This window comes from Uloborus diversus, chromosome 1, assembly GCF_026930045.1.
Source record: "Uloborus diversus isolate 005 chromosome 1, Udiv.v.3.1, whole genome shotgun sequence".
Classification (NCBI taxonomy): domain Eukaryota; kingdom Metazoa; phylum Arthropoda; class Arachnida; order Araneae; family Uloboridae; genus Uloborus; species Uloborus diversus.
This window is the reverse complement of record NC_072731.1, coordinates 249211366-249228855: the sequence shown is the minus strand read 5'-3', so window position 1 is coordinate 249228855 and position 17490 is coordinate 249211366. Positions and strand designations below refer to the sequence as shown.

Below are 17490 nucleotides of genomic sequence, written 5' to 3'. Positions count from 1 at the left end.
ATAAATTGTTTTCCTTCAGGATCAAACAGTTGGTTGCCTGATGGGTTTTCAACGACAAGAACAAAAGCTTTTCGGTCTTATTCTTGTAACTGCTGTTCATATTGTACTCCTGATAAAACAAAAATGTCTAGACACATGAGAAAACATACTGGAGAACGTCCATTTCCATGTGAAATTTGTGGTAAAAGATTCGCTCAAAAAGAAAACTTAAAATACCATACATTTCATACACACATGAAAAAGCATTTGTGAAGGATCTTCAAAAAATGTATGTTTCTTATGCTTTAAAATATTCATTTGTCCTGACTCTTGAAATTGTGTGAAGGAAAGCATATGCAAGGATAAAAAACATAGTCCTTTCAATACTTTTGTTGAAAATCAAACATTGTTGATGTTACTTACAAATTTTGAGCTAAAATTATGTTTTTGCTTATATATCTGACTTATAATGCACTATGTTTCTCACTTACAATGTACTATGTTTTTGCCCTTAAGAATAACTCCCATCTTATTTTGAATGAAATGAAAAGTAAAGAAAAAATTTATTTCAGCAATTTTCTTCTAAATATGGTTGAAGAGGGGAGGGGACTGGATTTTGGCATGTTTTTTCACTCTCTTTACCCTCAGCATAGCTTGGAATATGTAGGAAATAGTTCAATGCTGACAAGTGGCTTAACAAACTATTGTAATTAAAATGTTTAATTGTTTCAGACTTTTATTTTAACAAACTGATGACTACCAGTGCCATTTCTAACTTTTAGATCCCAAAAGCTAGTTAATATAATCACGTTTTTTGGTCTCCTTATCTCAGGAAAGATATTTCTGTATTTAAAGGGTTCAAAGAAGGGTCACTAGACTAGTAAGGGAACTTTCAGATTTAGACTATGATAAGACTTAATAGGCTTAATATGTATAGCCTGGAGCAAAGGAGAGTCAGAGGGGACATGATTCAGTTGTTTAAATTTATCGAAATGAAAGATGTTAATGGCTTAAATTTTTGCACAGAAAGTTGGGCAAGATGTTATTGTTTTAAGCTATTCAGATCTCAGGCTAACCTGGAAATCAGGAAAAATTACTTCTTTAGTAGGGTCGTGGGCACCTGGTACTGAAAAAAAGCGGTAACGAGCAAGGGGGTGTATATACCTTTAAGAGGGTCATCGATCTTCATTGGGACTTATAAACTGACTAAGACAAGCCTAACTGGGTCCAGAGCCTGTTGCTGGTCGTCACATTTGTATTATACTATTCATAAGTATTAATTACTTAAAGTTTAAAATCAGGAGCCAGCTATTCCTATTTATGCTTTATTCAAAAAATGGCCTTGAACTTGCATAAAACAAAAAGCAGCCAATCGGAAATAACTTGGCAGCAGCTTTCTCGCCCAAGCTCATCTATGATAGATTATCACCTTGTTATCTGTTGTTACATAAATCGGTATGAAGACTGAAATAAATGATCCCTTTGAATTTAATTTGCTAATGATGAATATATTTATTGCATGAATAATATTTTTTTCTCTAGTTCTCAAACTATATTGTTTGCAATCAGTAATGTAGTCCTTGGGGGGACGGTTTACAGATCAGGGGCTTGCAGACTCGAAGGCTTATTGGAATTGAAAAGGCATTGAGTTTGAAAAGTGACCTCAGGGTTCGTACACTCCTTCAAAACTCTTCCAATACTCCTTCATTTAGGAAATTTTTTTGAAGGGCCTTCAAACTCCTTCATTTTGGTTTTAACTCCTTCAAAACTCCTTAATTTTTAGTTCAAGACTACATAATCTTCCTCTTTGACATTAACTTAAAATACTTCAATTGGCAACTAACTTCGTCACAAATGCGATTTTAATGTAGTTATTTCATGCATTTATTTTTTTCGATTTACAAATTGATCGTAGTTAATTCATAAAAGTTGAAGGTGAAAATTTATTAGAAGACTAAGTGAAGTAAAACATGGTTTAAATGGTGTTTGGCTATTTTTTCAAGTTTTATGATTACTCATTTTCCCTCCACCACTCTCAGCAGCAAAAGTCAGGTTGTCTAATTATTATTTAAATATTTAAAAATACATAAGTATATGTACTATATTAAGTGATTGTTAAAAAACAATTGTTTAGTTAATCGCAGTTATGATATTGTAAAAAAAGTCATCCACAAGTGATGTCATGCCTTGAGGAGGAGACGGGCTCATGAAATTGTGACAAGGGGAAAAGAGAGGGTGACAAAAAGTGACACCACACAGTTATTGTAACAAAATGTTTGTAAAAAATATGACATGTGATAAGAGGAGGAGTTAGGTGAAGGACATAGTGATAAAGGAGGCAGAGGGTCAAATATGATGAAAAAAAATGTGACATCATTTAATGACAATCTATTAGTACTCCTTCAAAATCTCATTTTACTCCTTCAAAACTCCTCCAAAACTCCTTCATTTTATTTCTGAAATTGAGTAAGAACCCTGGACCTGATGCTTGAGTTCAAACCAAAAAGTGAGGGTATACCATTCCTTTGAGTCTCTTCAAATACTCCACTGTCTGAAATGTATTTCTAAACGTCACTACAAGTTTTATGTTGCTTGTGAAATGCCATTTCCAAAATGTGGAAAGAATAAGAGAAGTAACCACAGAAAATACTGTGATCACTGCTCCACAGTGCAGGGATAATCTTACTCTCAACATTCAAAATTTAAAGTTGGGGATGGTCAGGTATTGACAAAATAAGGTGAATGGTAGAAAAATTTAATAAATAAACCACACTTTCTGCTATTTTTCTTCTTCCTGAATTGCAAAAAAAATTCAAAATGTGTCATTGTACTCTAGATAAGTTTAGCATTGAAAAGAATTTGAAGTAAAAGAAAAAATAATTTAAAAATCTGGCATGACCTGCATAAAAGTGTTTTGCCTTTGATTCATTTCTTAAACTTTCCATATTATTTTAGTGTGACATTTTTTTATGAGTGATACGAAAACTTTATTATTGGTTGCTTATAAAAGTCTTTGGAGCTCATGTAGTAATATAAAATCCAATTTCTTTTAATGTTACTTCTTTTTCTTCTACAGCACTTTCATTTTGAAATTCTTTAATGTGTCTGCATCTGCATGCTGATCATGAACTGAAAATTTTGTTTTTAAAGTGAAAATTTAGCTCATCTTCACTTTCAAAATTTTATGCAATTTGTCATTTTAGTTCTAATTATAGATTTGCTAGTTAAAAAATTCGTAAATGTTGCTTGTTTAAGTAAACTGCTGTAAGAATGAAAACTAACTTTACCCTTTTGTCCAACTCTTTTTTTTTCGCCTGACACTAAAATTTTGTTTTCAGACTTTATGTTTTTAATCATTTGTTGAATTTTTAATTTTGGAGTTTCAATGAATTACACATTTTAAATGATAATAATTTACCCTTCCTCCATCATAGTTTAGTGCTGTTGCTTTGTGAACTCTCAAAAAATTTCTGAAACTCCTTCTAAACTAATCAATTTTGATTTTTAAGAATGAATATGTACTCTTTGTTATATAAATTTGAAGTTCACTACTTTTTTATGACAATACTTTCTAATAGTTTTTACTGAGTTTATTAACATTTTATTGTGCTCTATTTAATTGTCACTCGTAAAAGTTGATCACACTATTTTCTTGTTTTTGTCTTCAAACTTTCACTTTTGACAGTCTTTTTAAAGATGTTTAAAAAAATTATGTCCATTGTCTAAAAAAAGTAATTTTTACTGTCTTTTTAAATGCATCATAAAATTTTTAATGAAAATAAAATTTGAAAATAAGCAAAAAATAATGTCTTCTCTTTCCTTTGTGTTCTCTTTTTTATGTACATCCTATAAAGTTAATTTGAAAGAATTCTAATCTAGAATTTTATGATATTAATACTCATATATCATGAATTTGCTATTATCATTGCTATAAAGTTTTAGATATAATGCTTGTAAAGCTATGAAAACAGTCCTTGAAATATTATTGCTTGTTCATTACTAGTATCCTTCATTTTTTATGAATAATACCAATTTATTTTTGTTTATCTGTTCATATTTGTTTTTCTTAATTTTGGCTTGGGTTAATTTATAAAAAGTTTAAAAATGAACATGATTTGCATCCCTAGCCTCCATGGGCATATTCAAAGGGGGGGGGGGGCAGCTGCCTCTATATTTAAACAGGTGGAAAACTTGTTACAATGTTTCATCCTCCCAATGTCCCAATTCACTGTTCATTTTCCAGTCACTTGCTGAGTGTCATCTTGAATTTTTACAAACCTTTAACCTTCTACTTTTATTATTTTTCTTCGTAATTCAACCATTTTAGATAGGATATTTTCATTGACACTTGTAAAATTGAAGAGTCTTGAATACCCGACACTTTAAAGGACTCAAATGTCTTCCGACAGTTTTGAAAACAGTTAGTTTTGCAAATAGTTCAAAAAAAGGAAATAAGTTCAAAAAAAAAAAAGACAAATGAAAAAGAATTAATGAATAGTTTTTGGATCACACACAGAAGTGTACTATTTTTATGTTTGAAAATGACTTTTTTTTTGCAATCACTATCTTTGTAAAGAGTTTCTTTTCTTAATTTTTGTTAATATGTTGACTACCAACTACAAAATAAGCCTTAGCATGTGAACTTGGCCCGCAGGATTTGCGGTTTTCTTACAGATTCAAGTGCATGTGTAGTACACAGTCACAAATTTGGATATTTGTTTCTTTCTGGTACTATTTAATCAAAGCGGACTTGCAGGTTGTTTTGTTTGGTTTTAGATTTTGTATTGCATTTGCATAATAAATTGTAATTTTTTAATATTTTAGTTTATTATTTTCATTATTAATTATCTCTTCAATAAGTACTTTAAAATGTGTACTTAATAAGCTTTGTAAAACTACAATGCAATTAAATTAGGCTAACTTCTGAGACTCAAAAAATATAAACAACGTTAACTGTCAATATTTAAATGAACCTTCTGTATGATTCAATCCACATTGTTGGGGAAGGAGAGGGGGGAATGTTTGATATCTTCATGTGAAACAAATTCCCACAGAAAGATTAAAAGAGTATTTGGGCAGCCTTTACGCTATATCAGTGGATCAGAATTTTTCATTATAACTCTAGTTTTATTTTATTTTTAAAAATGTTTTGGATGTGTTTTAATTCTTGCTGAAAATGTTTTCGCAATTTTTGACTACTGTATTAATTAATGTTTTCTCTTCTAGGTCCTTGCTTATATCGCAATGAATTATTAAAAACACCCTCCGATAGAGGAGCAGTGAAAACTCATAAATGCTATATGTGCTCATATGCTTCAAATCATACTGGAACTTTTAAAAGGCATTTACTTACTCACAGTGCCAATCGTCCTTTTGTTTGTAATGTTTGCCATAAAGGATATACTCAAAAAAATTCATTAATATCTCATCAGTTATCTCATATTATGGGAAAGCTTAATGAATGAGACGAACTATTGCTAATGTGTAAATATTTATTACAATTTATTTCTTTTTTGGTTCCTTTCAGTTTTGTGTTGCATTACATTTGCCATTAAACAGTCAATGCATTGATATTATTTGCTATAAAGTCTTAGAACTGATGTTGTATTGAAAGCCTTTAATAAAATAGGTCACTTAAATATGTTTTGCATTATATATAAATTTTTGATGTAACATTGCTTTACCTTTTGCTACTATTTAATAATAGAAAAAAGTAGCTCTGAAATTAAAAATTGCTGCTATTACAATGGATTTGTAAGTAGATGGAATGGATTGCCTAACTGAACTTTGGTTTTATGTACATTTGAGGAGCTACTGAGGTTTTATACACATTTGAGGAGCTACTGATTTTTAGTACAGATTCAGAAACCGAGTTTTGAACCTTAATGCCTTTCTAAAACTATTCACCCCATAGCAAATAACAGCTGCTTCTGGTAAACTATTCCAAATGTTTACAACCTTGTTGAATTAAATTTTTTTTCCTGATTTCAAGATTAGCTTGGGATTTGAAAAGCTTTTCACTTTTCAAATCCCAAGCTAATCTTGTTTGCAGGCAGTATCTTGTATACAGGTCCGTCATGCAAGTTTTAGATATCTGATTTTTTTTTTCTAATGATGTTTCAATGTGTCTCATACCAAAAGTATTGCTTACTTAATCAAGAAGATGCTACCGATACCCTCTAATGCTTAGAATTCTGAATGTACATAACAAGTAAGATTTTTTTTCATGAAAAAAATCACTGTCTTCATATTTATTCTAATAAGTTCAATTTGAATAATTGTATGCTTACTTGGGAGCTTGTTGAAAGCTGCTGTATTTAAAAAAGTATTCATAAATTTAATGAATTCTCTAAAAATGTTTTTCAATACAAAGCAGTATTTTTATATGTACAAGTGTTTAAAAAAAATGTTGTAGTGATATAATACAAATACAAAACCCACAACCAGAAACAAGCTCTGGGCTCAGCTGGGAAGGTCCTAGTCAATTTACCATTTTCCAATGAAGACCAAGAGCACTCCTAAAAGTATTCACTCCATTGCAAGTAACAGCTGCTTCTGATAAACTATTCCAAATGCTTACAACCCTGTCAAAGTAGTAATTTTTCCTGATTTCAGGATTAGCTAGGGGTTTGAAAAGCTTAAAGGAAACTTATACAAATACAAATACAAATGTGAAGACCAGCAACAGGCTCTGGGCCCAGCTAGGCTGGTCCTAGTCAATTAATTAGTCCCCAATGAAGATCAATGGCCCTCTTAAAGCTATCCACTCCCTTGCTCATTACCGCCTCTTCCGGTAAGCTATTCCAAGTGCCCACGACCCTGCTAAAGTAGTAGTTTTTCCTGATTTCCAAGTTAGCCTGAGGTTTAAATAGCTTAAAACAATGACCCCTCGTCCTGCTTTTCCAGCAAAAATTTAATCCATTTACATCTTTCATTTTGATAAATTTAAATAACTGAATCATGTCCCCTCTGACTCTCCTTTGCTCCAGGCTATACATGTTAAGCCTATTAAGTCTGGTATCATAATCTAAATCTGAGAGTCCCCATCTGAGGAACTTAAAAGTATTTACTGGATAACTTTGTTTGTGCAACTTAGTGCCCTTTACTTCCCAGGTACATATCAACGCCTCAGAGCAACAGTAGGATATCTTAGTGTTACTTCTGGGATTAGATGTCTTACTGTTGTTCTGAGGCGATGATATGTATAAATATAAATTTACATTTTTAAATTATGAATTAACTATTTGCTCCTGATAAGTTTGTGGTAATGCAAGCAGGTCTGTGTAAAATGTATGCACGCGGGCAAGCTTTTTCCCCAACTGATACGTCTCGGAAGTCTTCAAATGGTTTTTCTTATAGTATTGATAAATTATATAAAATGTTACTTGAATTCTAATTCATGTTTTCTTTTTTAGATTCCTGCTCATATCCTGTTAAATTGCATAAAACCTCCTCTGATAGAGGGACATTGAAACTTCATGAATGCAACTTGTGTTTGTATTCTTCAAATCATACTGGAACTTTCAAAAGGCATTTACTTACTCATAGCAACAATCGCCCTTTTGTTTGTAATATTTGCCAAAAAGGGTACGCTCGAAAACATACGTTGATGTATCATCAACTCACACACTTTGGTGTAACTACTCTTCCTGAATAAGACAATTTCTTTTCTCAGAATAAATGTTTGTTGTTTCTTTATTCTTTCTTGTTTTCTTGTGCAAGACATTTGCATAGTATTTAAAAGAATCATTAAAAACGGATCTCTTAAAAAATAGGGTTTCATAAATTTGCTCAATCCATTGTTGGAGCTTTGACATTTGTTCGTACATATGCGCACTTTAATCTAGGAATTGTACACTTGGGCTTCTATTTTTTATGTATTTAAGAAAAAGTAATCACTATGTATTGTAAATTAAAGTAATATTCTTTCTAAACTTTTGTTTTATATTTTAAAAATTATAGTTTCTACATGCTGTGAGTGTGTTGTAAAAAGCTCAACCGCAACATTATTTTTTAATGCATTTTTTAGATTATTGATACTTTACACTAAAATACCTAACGGTAACTTCTGTGAAATACATAGAGAACCAAAGTTTACAATTTGATTAAAATGCAAATATATATATATATATATATATATACATGCAAATATCATACGCACAACAATGTATTGAGCAAAATATGTTCTGCTTGAAACTTATGATTCAATTTTCCGTACCTTTTTTTTTGTGCAACTTTGAATGTACACTATGTATGTTATGCCCTAACTTTTAGAAAATAGTGCAGTCAACTTTTCAAATTAACAACTGAATCTTATCAATGATAATCTTCATTATTGGAAACAACTTTGCTATGCTTTTAAGCTTGCTAGTAATGAAGTTTCTTTTTGCATTATAAAATTTGCAATAGCCATTTTAATAAATTTTGCTCTTTTAATATTGACCTTCATTAAATTGTTTCTTATTTCTTAAGATTCAAACTCGCTATTATCTAAACTACCTTCTTAATGTATAACTCCCAGTACAGTCTATAATCTATTAAACTACCATCTAGTTTGCATGAATGTTTTTTTTTTAATTACGCCCGCCATCGTCCTTTCAGACATGAGGCATCTTTCAGTCCAGTACAGAAGTACAGGACAGTAAGAACAGTGGCAAAGGTTGTAGCAGATTTGGCGTTACCCAAGGTGCACCAACGAGGCGACCTGCTATACTAGACCCTATTTACATGAATGTTACCAAACGTCTCACAGGAAAAACTCTAGCCATTAGTTGGGAGTAAATTATTGAAGGACATTGATGAATAATAATACTATTATGTAACCCAGAGTTTTATTTTTTTTTTTTTTTTCTTGTGACTGTGGTTAAAAAATTTACAAAGTTACAGCGAAATAATAATGAAAATAAATGCTGCATGCATGTTGTCAGAACAATTTTATCTCTTTGAGAAATTTAATACAAATAAATACAAATACAAATACAAATGTGACGACCAGCAACAGGCTCTGGGCCCAGCTAGGCTGGTCCTAGTCAATTAATTAGTCCCCAATGAAGATCAATGGCCCTCTTAAAGCTATCCACTCCCTTGCTCATTACCGCCTCTTCCGGTAAGCTATTCCAAGTGCCCACGACCCTGCTAAAGTAGTAGTTTTTCCTGATTTCCAAGTTAGCCTGAGATTTAAATAGCTTAAAACAATGACCCCTTGTCCTGCTTTCCCCGCAAAAATTTAATCCATTTACATCTTTCATTTTGATAAATTTAAATAACTGAATCATGTCCCCTCTGACTCTCCTTTGCTCCAGGCTATACATGTTAAGCCTATTAAGTCTGGTATCATAATCTAAATCTGAGAGTCCCCTTACTAATTTAGTTACCCTTCTTTGAACCCTTTCCAATACAAAAATATCTTTCTTCAGATAAGGCGACCAAAACTGAACAGCATACTCCAAATGAGGTCTTACTAAACTCCTATATAAAGGCAGAAGAACTTTCTTAGATTTGTTTGAAATAGATCTAGTGATGAACATTGATGTTAATGTAAAATACAGTACAGGTTTGCTCCCTAAATAATGTTAAACATCTTTAATTATCATCAATATACTTATCAAAAATTCTGAAGCAATAAGTTCAAGTTAAATGCATTATCATGTTGCTATTTTTTTGCGTTTTGTACATTTATTTATATTCTGCAGGATCTGGCCTTTGGGTAACTGGTGAAATAGCCATGTCGAATCGTGCGCCTGGAGGCAAAGGTTTTCGTATGTATTCATGCAATGCTTGCTCTTACTGCTGTCATAACAAGACAAAAATGTCTAGACATTTAAGAAAGCATACTGGTGAACGTCCATTTGTCTGTGAAACCTGTGGAAAAAGATTCTCGCAGAAAGAAACATTAAAGTATCATTCATACACTGCTCATAACATCCTTACTTGAAGAAAACAGTAATAAGTCATTTTTTTGTGCATGCTACTTATTTTTCAGTATTATATGTTTTAGCACAAGTTGTATTTAAAAACATTTTAGCTTGTCAATGGGGCTTAAGTCGGCGCAAATGCATAGGGGCCTAGAGTTCCAGAGGTCACTGAATTATTTACCAGTGAAATAGATTTGATAAATTTTATCAAAGAAAAAAGTGTTTGATTGTTTTAGTTATATCATAAATATATTGTAGTCTTTGCTTCATATGATTGAGATTTATGTTATCAATCACTTGTTATTATAAAAACTAGCTGACTTGTGCAAAGCTTTTGCATTTCATAATGGTAATTTAAAATTTCAATTTTTAATGGCAGTTTTTCAAAAAACAGTCACATTGACTGTTTTTGGAAAAAGTCATGAATTGTTTGTTTATTGAAAGAAAAAATAAAATGCGTCTTTTGCATTTCTATAAAGCAGTAAGAACAAAAAAACCCCCAAAAGATATAATATTCTGATGCTGCTATTTATCGTGCTAAAATACTCGTTTTTTAAATCTGATTTTAATACAACAATACAAATTTGATCAAGATATAAGGAAGATCCACGTAGCGACAGAAAAACAGGCTACAGAAATAATATATAAGATCACTTCGCTCTAGTTTTCTCTATTATTTTTTATGTTAAAATTATTGCTTTATGTAATGCTATTACTTTTCCATTCAAGAATTATATTTCTGCTGGAACTATCAGAAACTGCTTCGCTTATTCAAAAATTTTCAAAACAAAACTGGTGTGAAAATTAAAGAAAATCCCTCAGCTATAACATCTGAAGTGATTAAGTTATGGATGGGAATTGAGCAAAATACCTCTGTGGCTTCCACCTTAACATAATCATAAGTTTTCCAGATTGTTACAAAAACAGACAGTTAATGGAACTTATGAGTCAGTTGAAGAATAGATTCTTGATGTTGAGTCATGTCCTACCAAATGCCAAAATAAGAAATGTAATAAAAGTTAAAACATGTAGTACAACTCCACTCTGATGGTTTAAAAAAAACATTGAGTGTTAGCAACTTATTAATGAGTTTTTGAAAAATTGTGAACAGTTAACAGTTGAGGAGTTTTAAAGATAACATATATTTTTTTTATTTTAGTGTACCTTACAGCTCAGTACATGTGTGTAGCTTCAATTATTTAATTTCATGATTCATTTATTGTTATTAATCGGCTATTGTTAATAAAACCATTGTTCCCTAAAGTGATGACATGAAGTGGAGATTACTATAGTTAGACAATTGTATAGCTGTGAAAGATTTTTATGTCGCAAATATTAAATTTTGGATTAGGGCCAGTAGTACAAGTACATAGGAGCTCAGATGACTTAAGCCCCACTTGTCAGTGACATCATTTACTGCAATTGGGAGTAAGAAAAATGTTATTCAAATAAGAAAGTTATGTATAACTAATTTTTGCTGTTTTATGCTTTTCATGTTTTGTTACTACTGTAAGATTTTCCAAACTTTTATTATTATTGTGAGATATTAATCATGTTTGATTTACTGTATGGTTAATTAACGCAAGTTTAAACATTCAAATGTATACATTATTCTTTGTATAGTGACAAATTCTCTATTTTGAGTTTTTTTTTTGGGGGGGGGGGGCTTCCCAAGTCACAAGAGATGACCAACGATACAATTATTACCATAGCACTTCCAGATACTAAACAATATTATTCCAGTGTTCTACCTGAATAATTTTACTTAAAAAGGTAATTTAACAAAAAATTTTGCATTTATTAGCTCTTAAATAGTAGGAAAAAAAATTCGTGATTGATATACATTTTTTTTTTCCTTGGTATGGGGATTAGTCGTTTTAATAGTTAAATTGACTAGAACCGACCAGCGTAGCTGGGCCCAGAGCGTGTAGCTGGGTAACTCATGTTAGTGGTATATTGTGCATGTGGTATAGTTTGAATGCAAAACGGCCTAATATATCTGCAAAGGGGCTCCTTTGGGATTTAATTTTTGGAATTACCTCTTTTTATGAGAGAATTCCAAGATTTTTGAGCTATCAAATCCCATTATTCCAGTCAGTAAAACTTTTATTAATTTGCCATAGTTTGCATCACAAATTTTGAATGGGAGGGAGAAGGTAAAGCAGTGGTAGATACAAGGGAAATGTCATGGGGGTCATGACCCCCCACCCCCTTAACTGATGAAAAAAGTATCCATCGACACTGTTTTTAAACATTTTATGAATGAAATGTAAGCAATTTCAGTACTCTTTCAATTCATTAATTATTTTTGAAAGGAAATATTTGAAACACTACTACTTTTTTCATTGCTTATGAAAATAATTTATAAAGTGTGCCCTATTAAGTGCCTAATTCCTGGCCGATTTGGTGCTTTTCATTGACACTCAAGCAAGGGGGGGGGGTCATTCTTCAGCATGATCCCCCCCTAAAATTGTAGTCTGTATCCACCCTTGGATAAAGGGTATGTAATCAACACATATGTTGAAAAACAAAAAAAAAATGTGCCTGCATATGGAAATACATTTTTTTCTTAATGCCAGGGAGTCGACAATTACCCCCTTCTGACTCCCTAAATAAAAAGCCTGACATTTTGTAAATGAATATTCAAATTTCAAACATTAAGAATATGCATACATACTTTGAATAAGGCCGCTTGAAGTTGTATTATGGTATATAATACTCTTTTCTAAGTAAGTTTTTTTGTTTTCAAGAAAAGAGCTGAGACTTTTTTCCCCCCATAGTTGCAAGAATATTAATAATGGGAAAAGAAACCTTCTTCAATTTTGGAATGACTAAGGTAGCAATCGTTTTCTTAGCCCATTTTTGATTATGCACCTGTTCTGTCACTTCTATTCCTGCTTTTGATTATTAATTGCAACTAGTACAATATAACATAGTTGCCAACTCTCCCGATTCGCTTGGGAGACCCCAGAATTTTGAAGCCTTGTCTCAAACTCACTAATAAAGTAAATACCTCCCAAATTTTCACCAAAACAACTAAATTCAGCAAAATAGGGATTTTTCAGTGATTTGAATTTGAAGAAAATCCGTACGGTAAAATAATTGCAATCGACAAAACAAAACCCTTTCTCTAACACGTATGTAAAGTGTATATGAAAAAATATATTCCCAAAAAAATGTGGTAAAAGTTACAGGTTTTTCTATGGACTTCCTTAATTTTACCTACTGCAAGGAATATTATTACTAAAAAGAGAAAAAAAACTTATCCTTCTTTTAAAACTTTTTGTTTAAACCAAATAGTTATAATTTGTGTGTTTTTTTAATTTTCAAAAAGTATAAATAGTAATCTGAATTTCAGGTCCTATACTATATTCAGTAAATTCAGTTTAAAAAATCCTTACTTTAATTTTAAAAATCACTTTTACACTCAAACGTTTATCCCCAAATTTATTCTTACGAAATCTCCCTAATTTTACACAAAAGTTTCCCCAATTTTCCTCTTTCAATGTTGGCAGCTATCATATAGTTCAATGTTTTATTTTTTTGGCAGCATTTGTTTGGCAATTAAAAAAGTTTTCTTTTGGCTACAATTTAAAAAAAAAAAAATAGTTCTTTTAAAATTTTACTTTTTTGACTTTATGCTGGACAAGCTGAGAATTTCATTTTTTTAAAAGTTATTATGCACATGCATAGAATATTTATAGAATTATATACTTGTACATAGAATGGTCATTGTACTTCAAACAAAATGTTTGAGTGAAAATATGTGTAAAGTAATATGTAAATAAAAAAATATTTCCTGTCCTAAAGCGTATGGTTTTTATTTATTTTCAATCAATGAAACATGTCTCTTGCATATATATCAATTTTGAAATTTGGTTTGAAATTGCTCAAATGAAGTAAGTTGCTCCGTCATCCATGGCAAATGAGTTTTTGGTAAATAAGTTAGTTTTATGTCCATAGAATTTATTTTGATTCTGTAACTTAACAGCGAGCAATTTAGGGTTCAACACACATCACTCCCCGATGCCCCTTGTTCCTATCACTTGATGACTAACCAGATGGGAGTCTCTCGTTAAAGACGCACACATATACATATATCCTTTTGTGTTGCTTTTTTTTTTTTTTTTCTGTTCACTTACTTTTCTTAGGCTGCTGTGGACCTCCCATTTTTCATACTGATGAAGAGCCATATTTGACTTTTGTCTTTTTTTATCATTTTTATTTTACTTTTAATTACATTATGTCATTTAGGTTTTCATATAAAGGCCATTCCACAGAAAGTCAAATATTTTATTCTGCATGTGGCAGTTTATATATTGCATTTAAAATAATAGCTTAAAAGGGTCATGAACACAATTTTGTTGCTTAAGAAATCACCTATGTGTTTGTGATTTCTCAAGCAAAATATAGTGTACACTACATTTTAAAATTATTACTTTTTAGTGAAATATATAAGCTGTTACGTTCGGGACATAATGGAGCTTTTAATCAAGTTCTTAAAATGTTTGGTTTCGTTTCAAAAAAGGATTTTTCAAAATTGATTTTCTCCAATAACGTACCTTTAAAAGTTTGTGACTCTCTTTGGTACATTATAATTATTTTAAGCATCTTAAGTAATAGGGATTTTTGTTTCAATAAGGGTTTACTTTCTTGATTTCTGTTATGCATTGGCTATATATACTATGCTGTATCTTTACCTATTTTGTATTCTTTAGGATCGACTGGTTGGAAATCGGAAGCTGCATATAGTTCAACAGTTTTAAACAGCTCTTCCGGAACAAAAGGTTTTTGTGTATATACATGTAACTGCTGCTCTTATTGTGTTGACACCAAATCAAAAATGGAAAGACATTTGAGAAAGCATACTGGAGAGCGTCCATTTTCTTGCGAAATTTGTGGCAGACGATTCTCCCAGAAAAACAATTTAAAAACTCATTTTCTCAATACTCATAAGAATCAAGTAGTGTAAATTTTTGTTTTTTAGTTGTATTGTGATTGTTTCAAGTTGCTCATTTTCATGATGGCCGAATGTGTAAAATGTAAAAAAAATTCTTTATTGTTAGCCATATAGTGCATTCTTTTAATGAATATGAATGAAATGTGTGTGAAAAAATAATGTAAGATATATTGAACTTTTTCAATCAGAATTTTTTAAATTTCACTTGACTTTACATTGAAACAATCAAACTTTTTACATTTTGCTATGCTTATCAAGTTTGTGAACTATGAACATTTACAAAAACTAACGAATGACAAGTGACAGACTGATCCTATTCAATTCAAATACAGGTGAAAAATCTGTGACATATATGTTGTATCTCACGCCTGTGTTTAAAAAAAAAAAAAAGGGTCAAAATCTAATTTTTTTTTGTAATTTTTAAGTGAAATAATTTCGTTTCCTAAAAATCTTTTTATCATAATTTTAAACGTAACATTATTTCTAATATGATTTTTTACTTATTAGTATTCATTGTAATTTGTCTATAAGATTCATCACATACAATGACTCCCAAAAGTGTTTGTACACCTACAACTTTCAATGAAATAGGCCATTATCTGTTGGTAAGAGTTAATATTTCGGTATAGGTATTTTATTATAAGATCTATGATCTATTTTTAACAAAACTACATGAAAACTTTTAATAAAACATTAAAACACAATTTTTAAAAAATCAAAAACCAAAAATTGCCGGAAATTTTATTTTACAAAAGTCTTTGTACACTTTGAAAAAATGCCAAAAAATTAGTAAATAATCTAACTTTTTACAAAGTTATTATTTAGTAGAATATCATGCAGTATCAACAACAGCTTTTAAACATCTGGGAATAGATTTCATTGTTTTTTCTTTCTTTTTTTGTGCAATTTCTGAGTAAGTGTTCAGCTGCACTTCAAGTCTTACTGTTTCTAGTTCGCTTTTCATTTCAATGGTGTATTTTCGTAATCTAGCCACCAGATATCTCCAAATATGTTCCATTAAGTTTAAATCTGGTGATTGAAGAGATATTTCTAAGCTTAAAAACAATTTTTGAGGCACCAAACGCAAAGGTGCGCTTCTTATATCTTGATAAAAAACAAAGTTGTTTCCGATTACCAAATTTCGGGCTAAGAGTTTAAAATTGTTTTTTAAAATATTTAAATGAACAGCATGATTTATTATTTAATCTAAAAATTCCAAATCTCCAAGTTCTGATGCTGTAATGCACCCTCACACAAGAACACCTTCATTGTCCTGATTAACTGATTCAACTAAGTTCTTAAGATTAAATTCCTCATTTTCTCTTCTTTTTACAATGATACAACATTTTATCTCAAAATGTTGAATTTATTTTCAGCTATAAGTAAGACGTTGTTCCAAAACATTTTGAGCTTATTCATCATTGATATTACGACAGAAAGCGTAAGCTTACTATTTTGCGCACGAAAAGTAAAATTTCTGCGGGAAGAGGTCCCATTTAATCCAGCTAATCAGAGAACTTGGCGAACAAATTTATGTTAAAATTAAATGTAAAATGTTTCATTCAATTCTGCAGAAACTTTTTCAGCACTCAAATGTGTATTTTTTGTAATTTTTTTAACTGTAAACCTCCGATCACGCATTGTCAACTTTGTCAGTTGACAATTTCTTACCTTGTTTTCGATCCGATTCTTGTCTGTAAAGCATTTTATCAAGCACTTCACTATAAAATGGTATAAATTACCTAATTTATAGACATTTCAAACCAATTTATGGCTACTGTAAGGGGGAAAAAAATCAAATTTCGAATCTTGTTTGTTGTTTTCTACGCATTTCTGCCCTTTTAAAATAAGCAGAATATTAGGGACTAAATAGGCACAAAAAAATAACAGCAAATAACTTTACAGTGTCATTACAATGCAAAAATAATAAAAAAAACCACATATGATAATTTTAGTCATGTATTTATTCAAAAATATTTCCGTGTGCGATGACTTTTGTGGCATATTTTTTCTCTTTCTCTTCGTTTTTTGACAAATTTCAAAAATAAAATCTGGCAATATTTTGGAAAAAAACTACTGGGTTTTATTCAGAATGGCATAGGAATGGTGTGAAAAAAAATTGGACTTTATATTCGAATTCAGTTTTGCGTTATTTTGGTTTTACTACAAAATTTCAAGGTGTACGATCACTTTTGGGAGCCACTGTATATTGATTATTTACTCAGGGGTGCCCACCTGTGGGGGGTCATGGTGCAGACTGCTATTGAAATTTTCAGGGTAGAATGTTTTAAGGGGTATTTTTCTCATTTTTTTGGGGGGTCTCTATGATTTGGGGGGGGATACACGCTTGCCCTTTTGGGGGGGGGGACCCTGATTTACTTACCCTACATTTCATACACTTTTCACTCCAGAGCCCCCGTAACTACACTATTTGTGGCTTTTAACTGCACAGCTAATATATTGTGCACAGATTAAATATGGACCTGCAAAACTTCTCATATCTTGCATTTGCATCAGATCTGCGACAGTACAGAGAAACAACCCCTCGGAATTTGGGTTAAAAAGTACACATTAACCTTACTCGTAATTTTCTAAGCTACTGACTAATTAAAATACTTTATAGTTGGAGCAAACATT

The 17490-nt window shown here is 31.1% G+C and overlaps 1 protein-coding gene across 1 annotated transcript in view; it reads left to right on the top strand.

The window, feature by feature from the left end:
- The window catches only part of LOC129219815 (zinc finger protein 33B-like), a 46178-nt gene that overhangs the window by 11928 nt on the left and 16760 nt on the right, over positions 1-17490 (top strand). Inside the window, exons 4-7 of the mRNA XM_054854123.1 lie at positions 20-248; positions 1522-1547; positions 5206-5358; positions 7395-7543. Coding sequence (XP_054710098.1) covers positions 20-248; positions 1522-1547; positions 5206-5358; positions 7395-7543 — 557 coding nt within the window. The remainder of the gene's footprint in view (positions 1-19; positions 249-1521; positions 1548-5205; positions 5359-7394; positions 7544-17490) is intronic.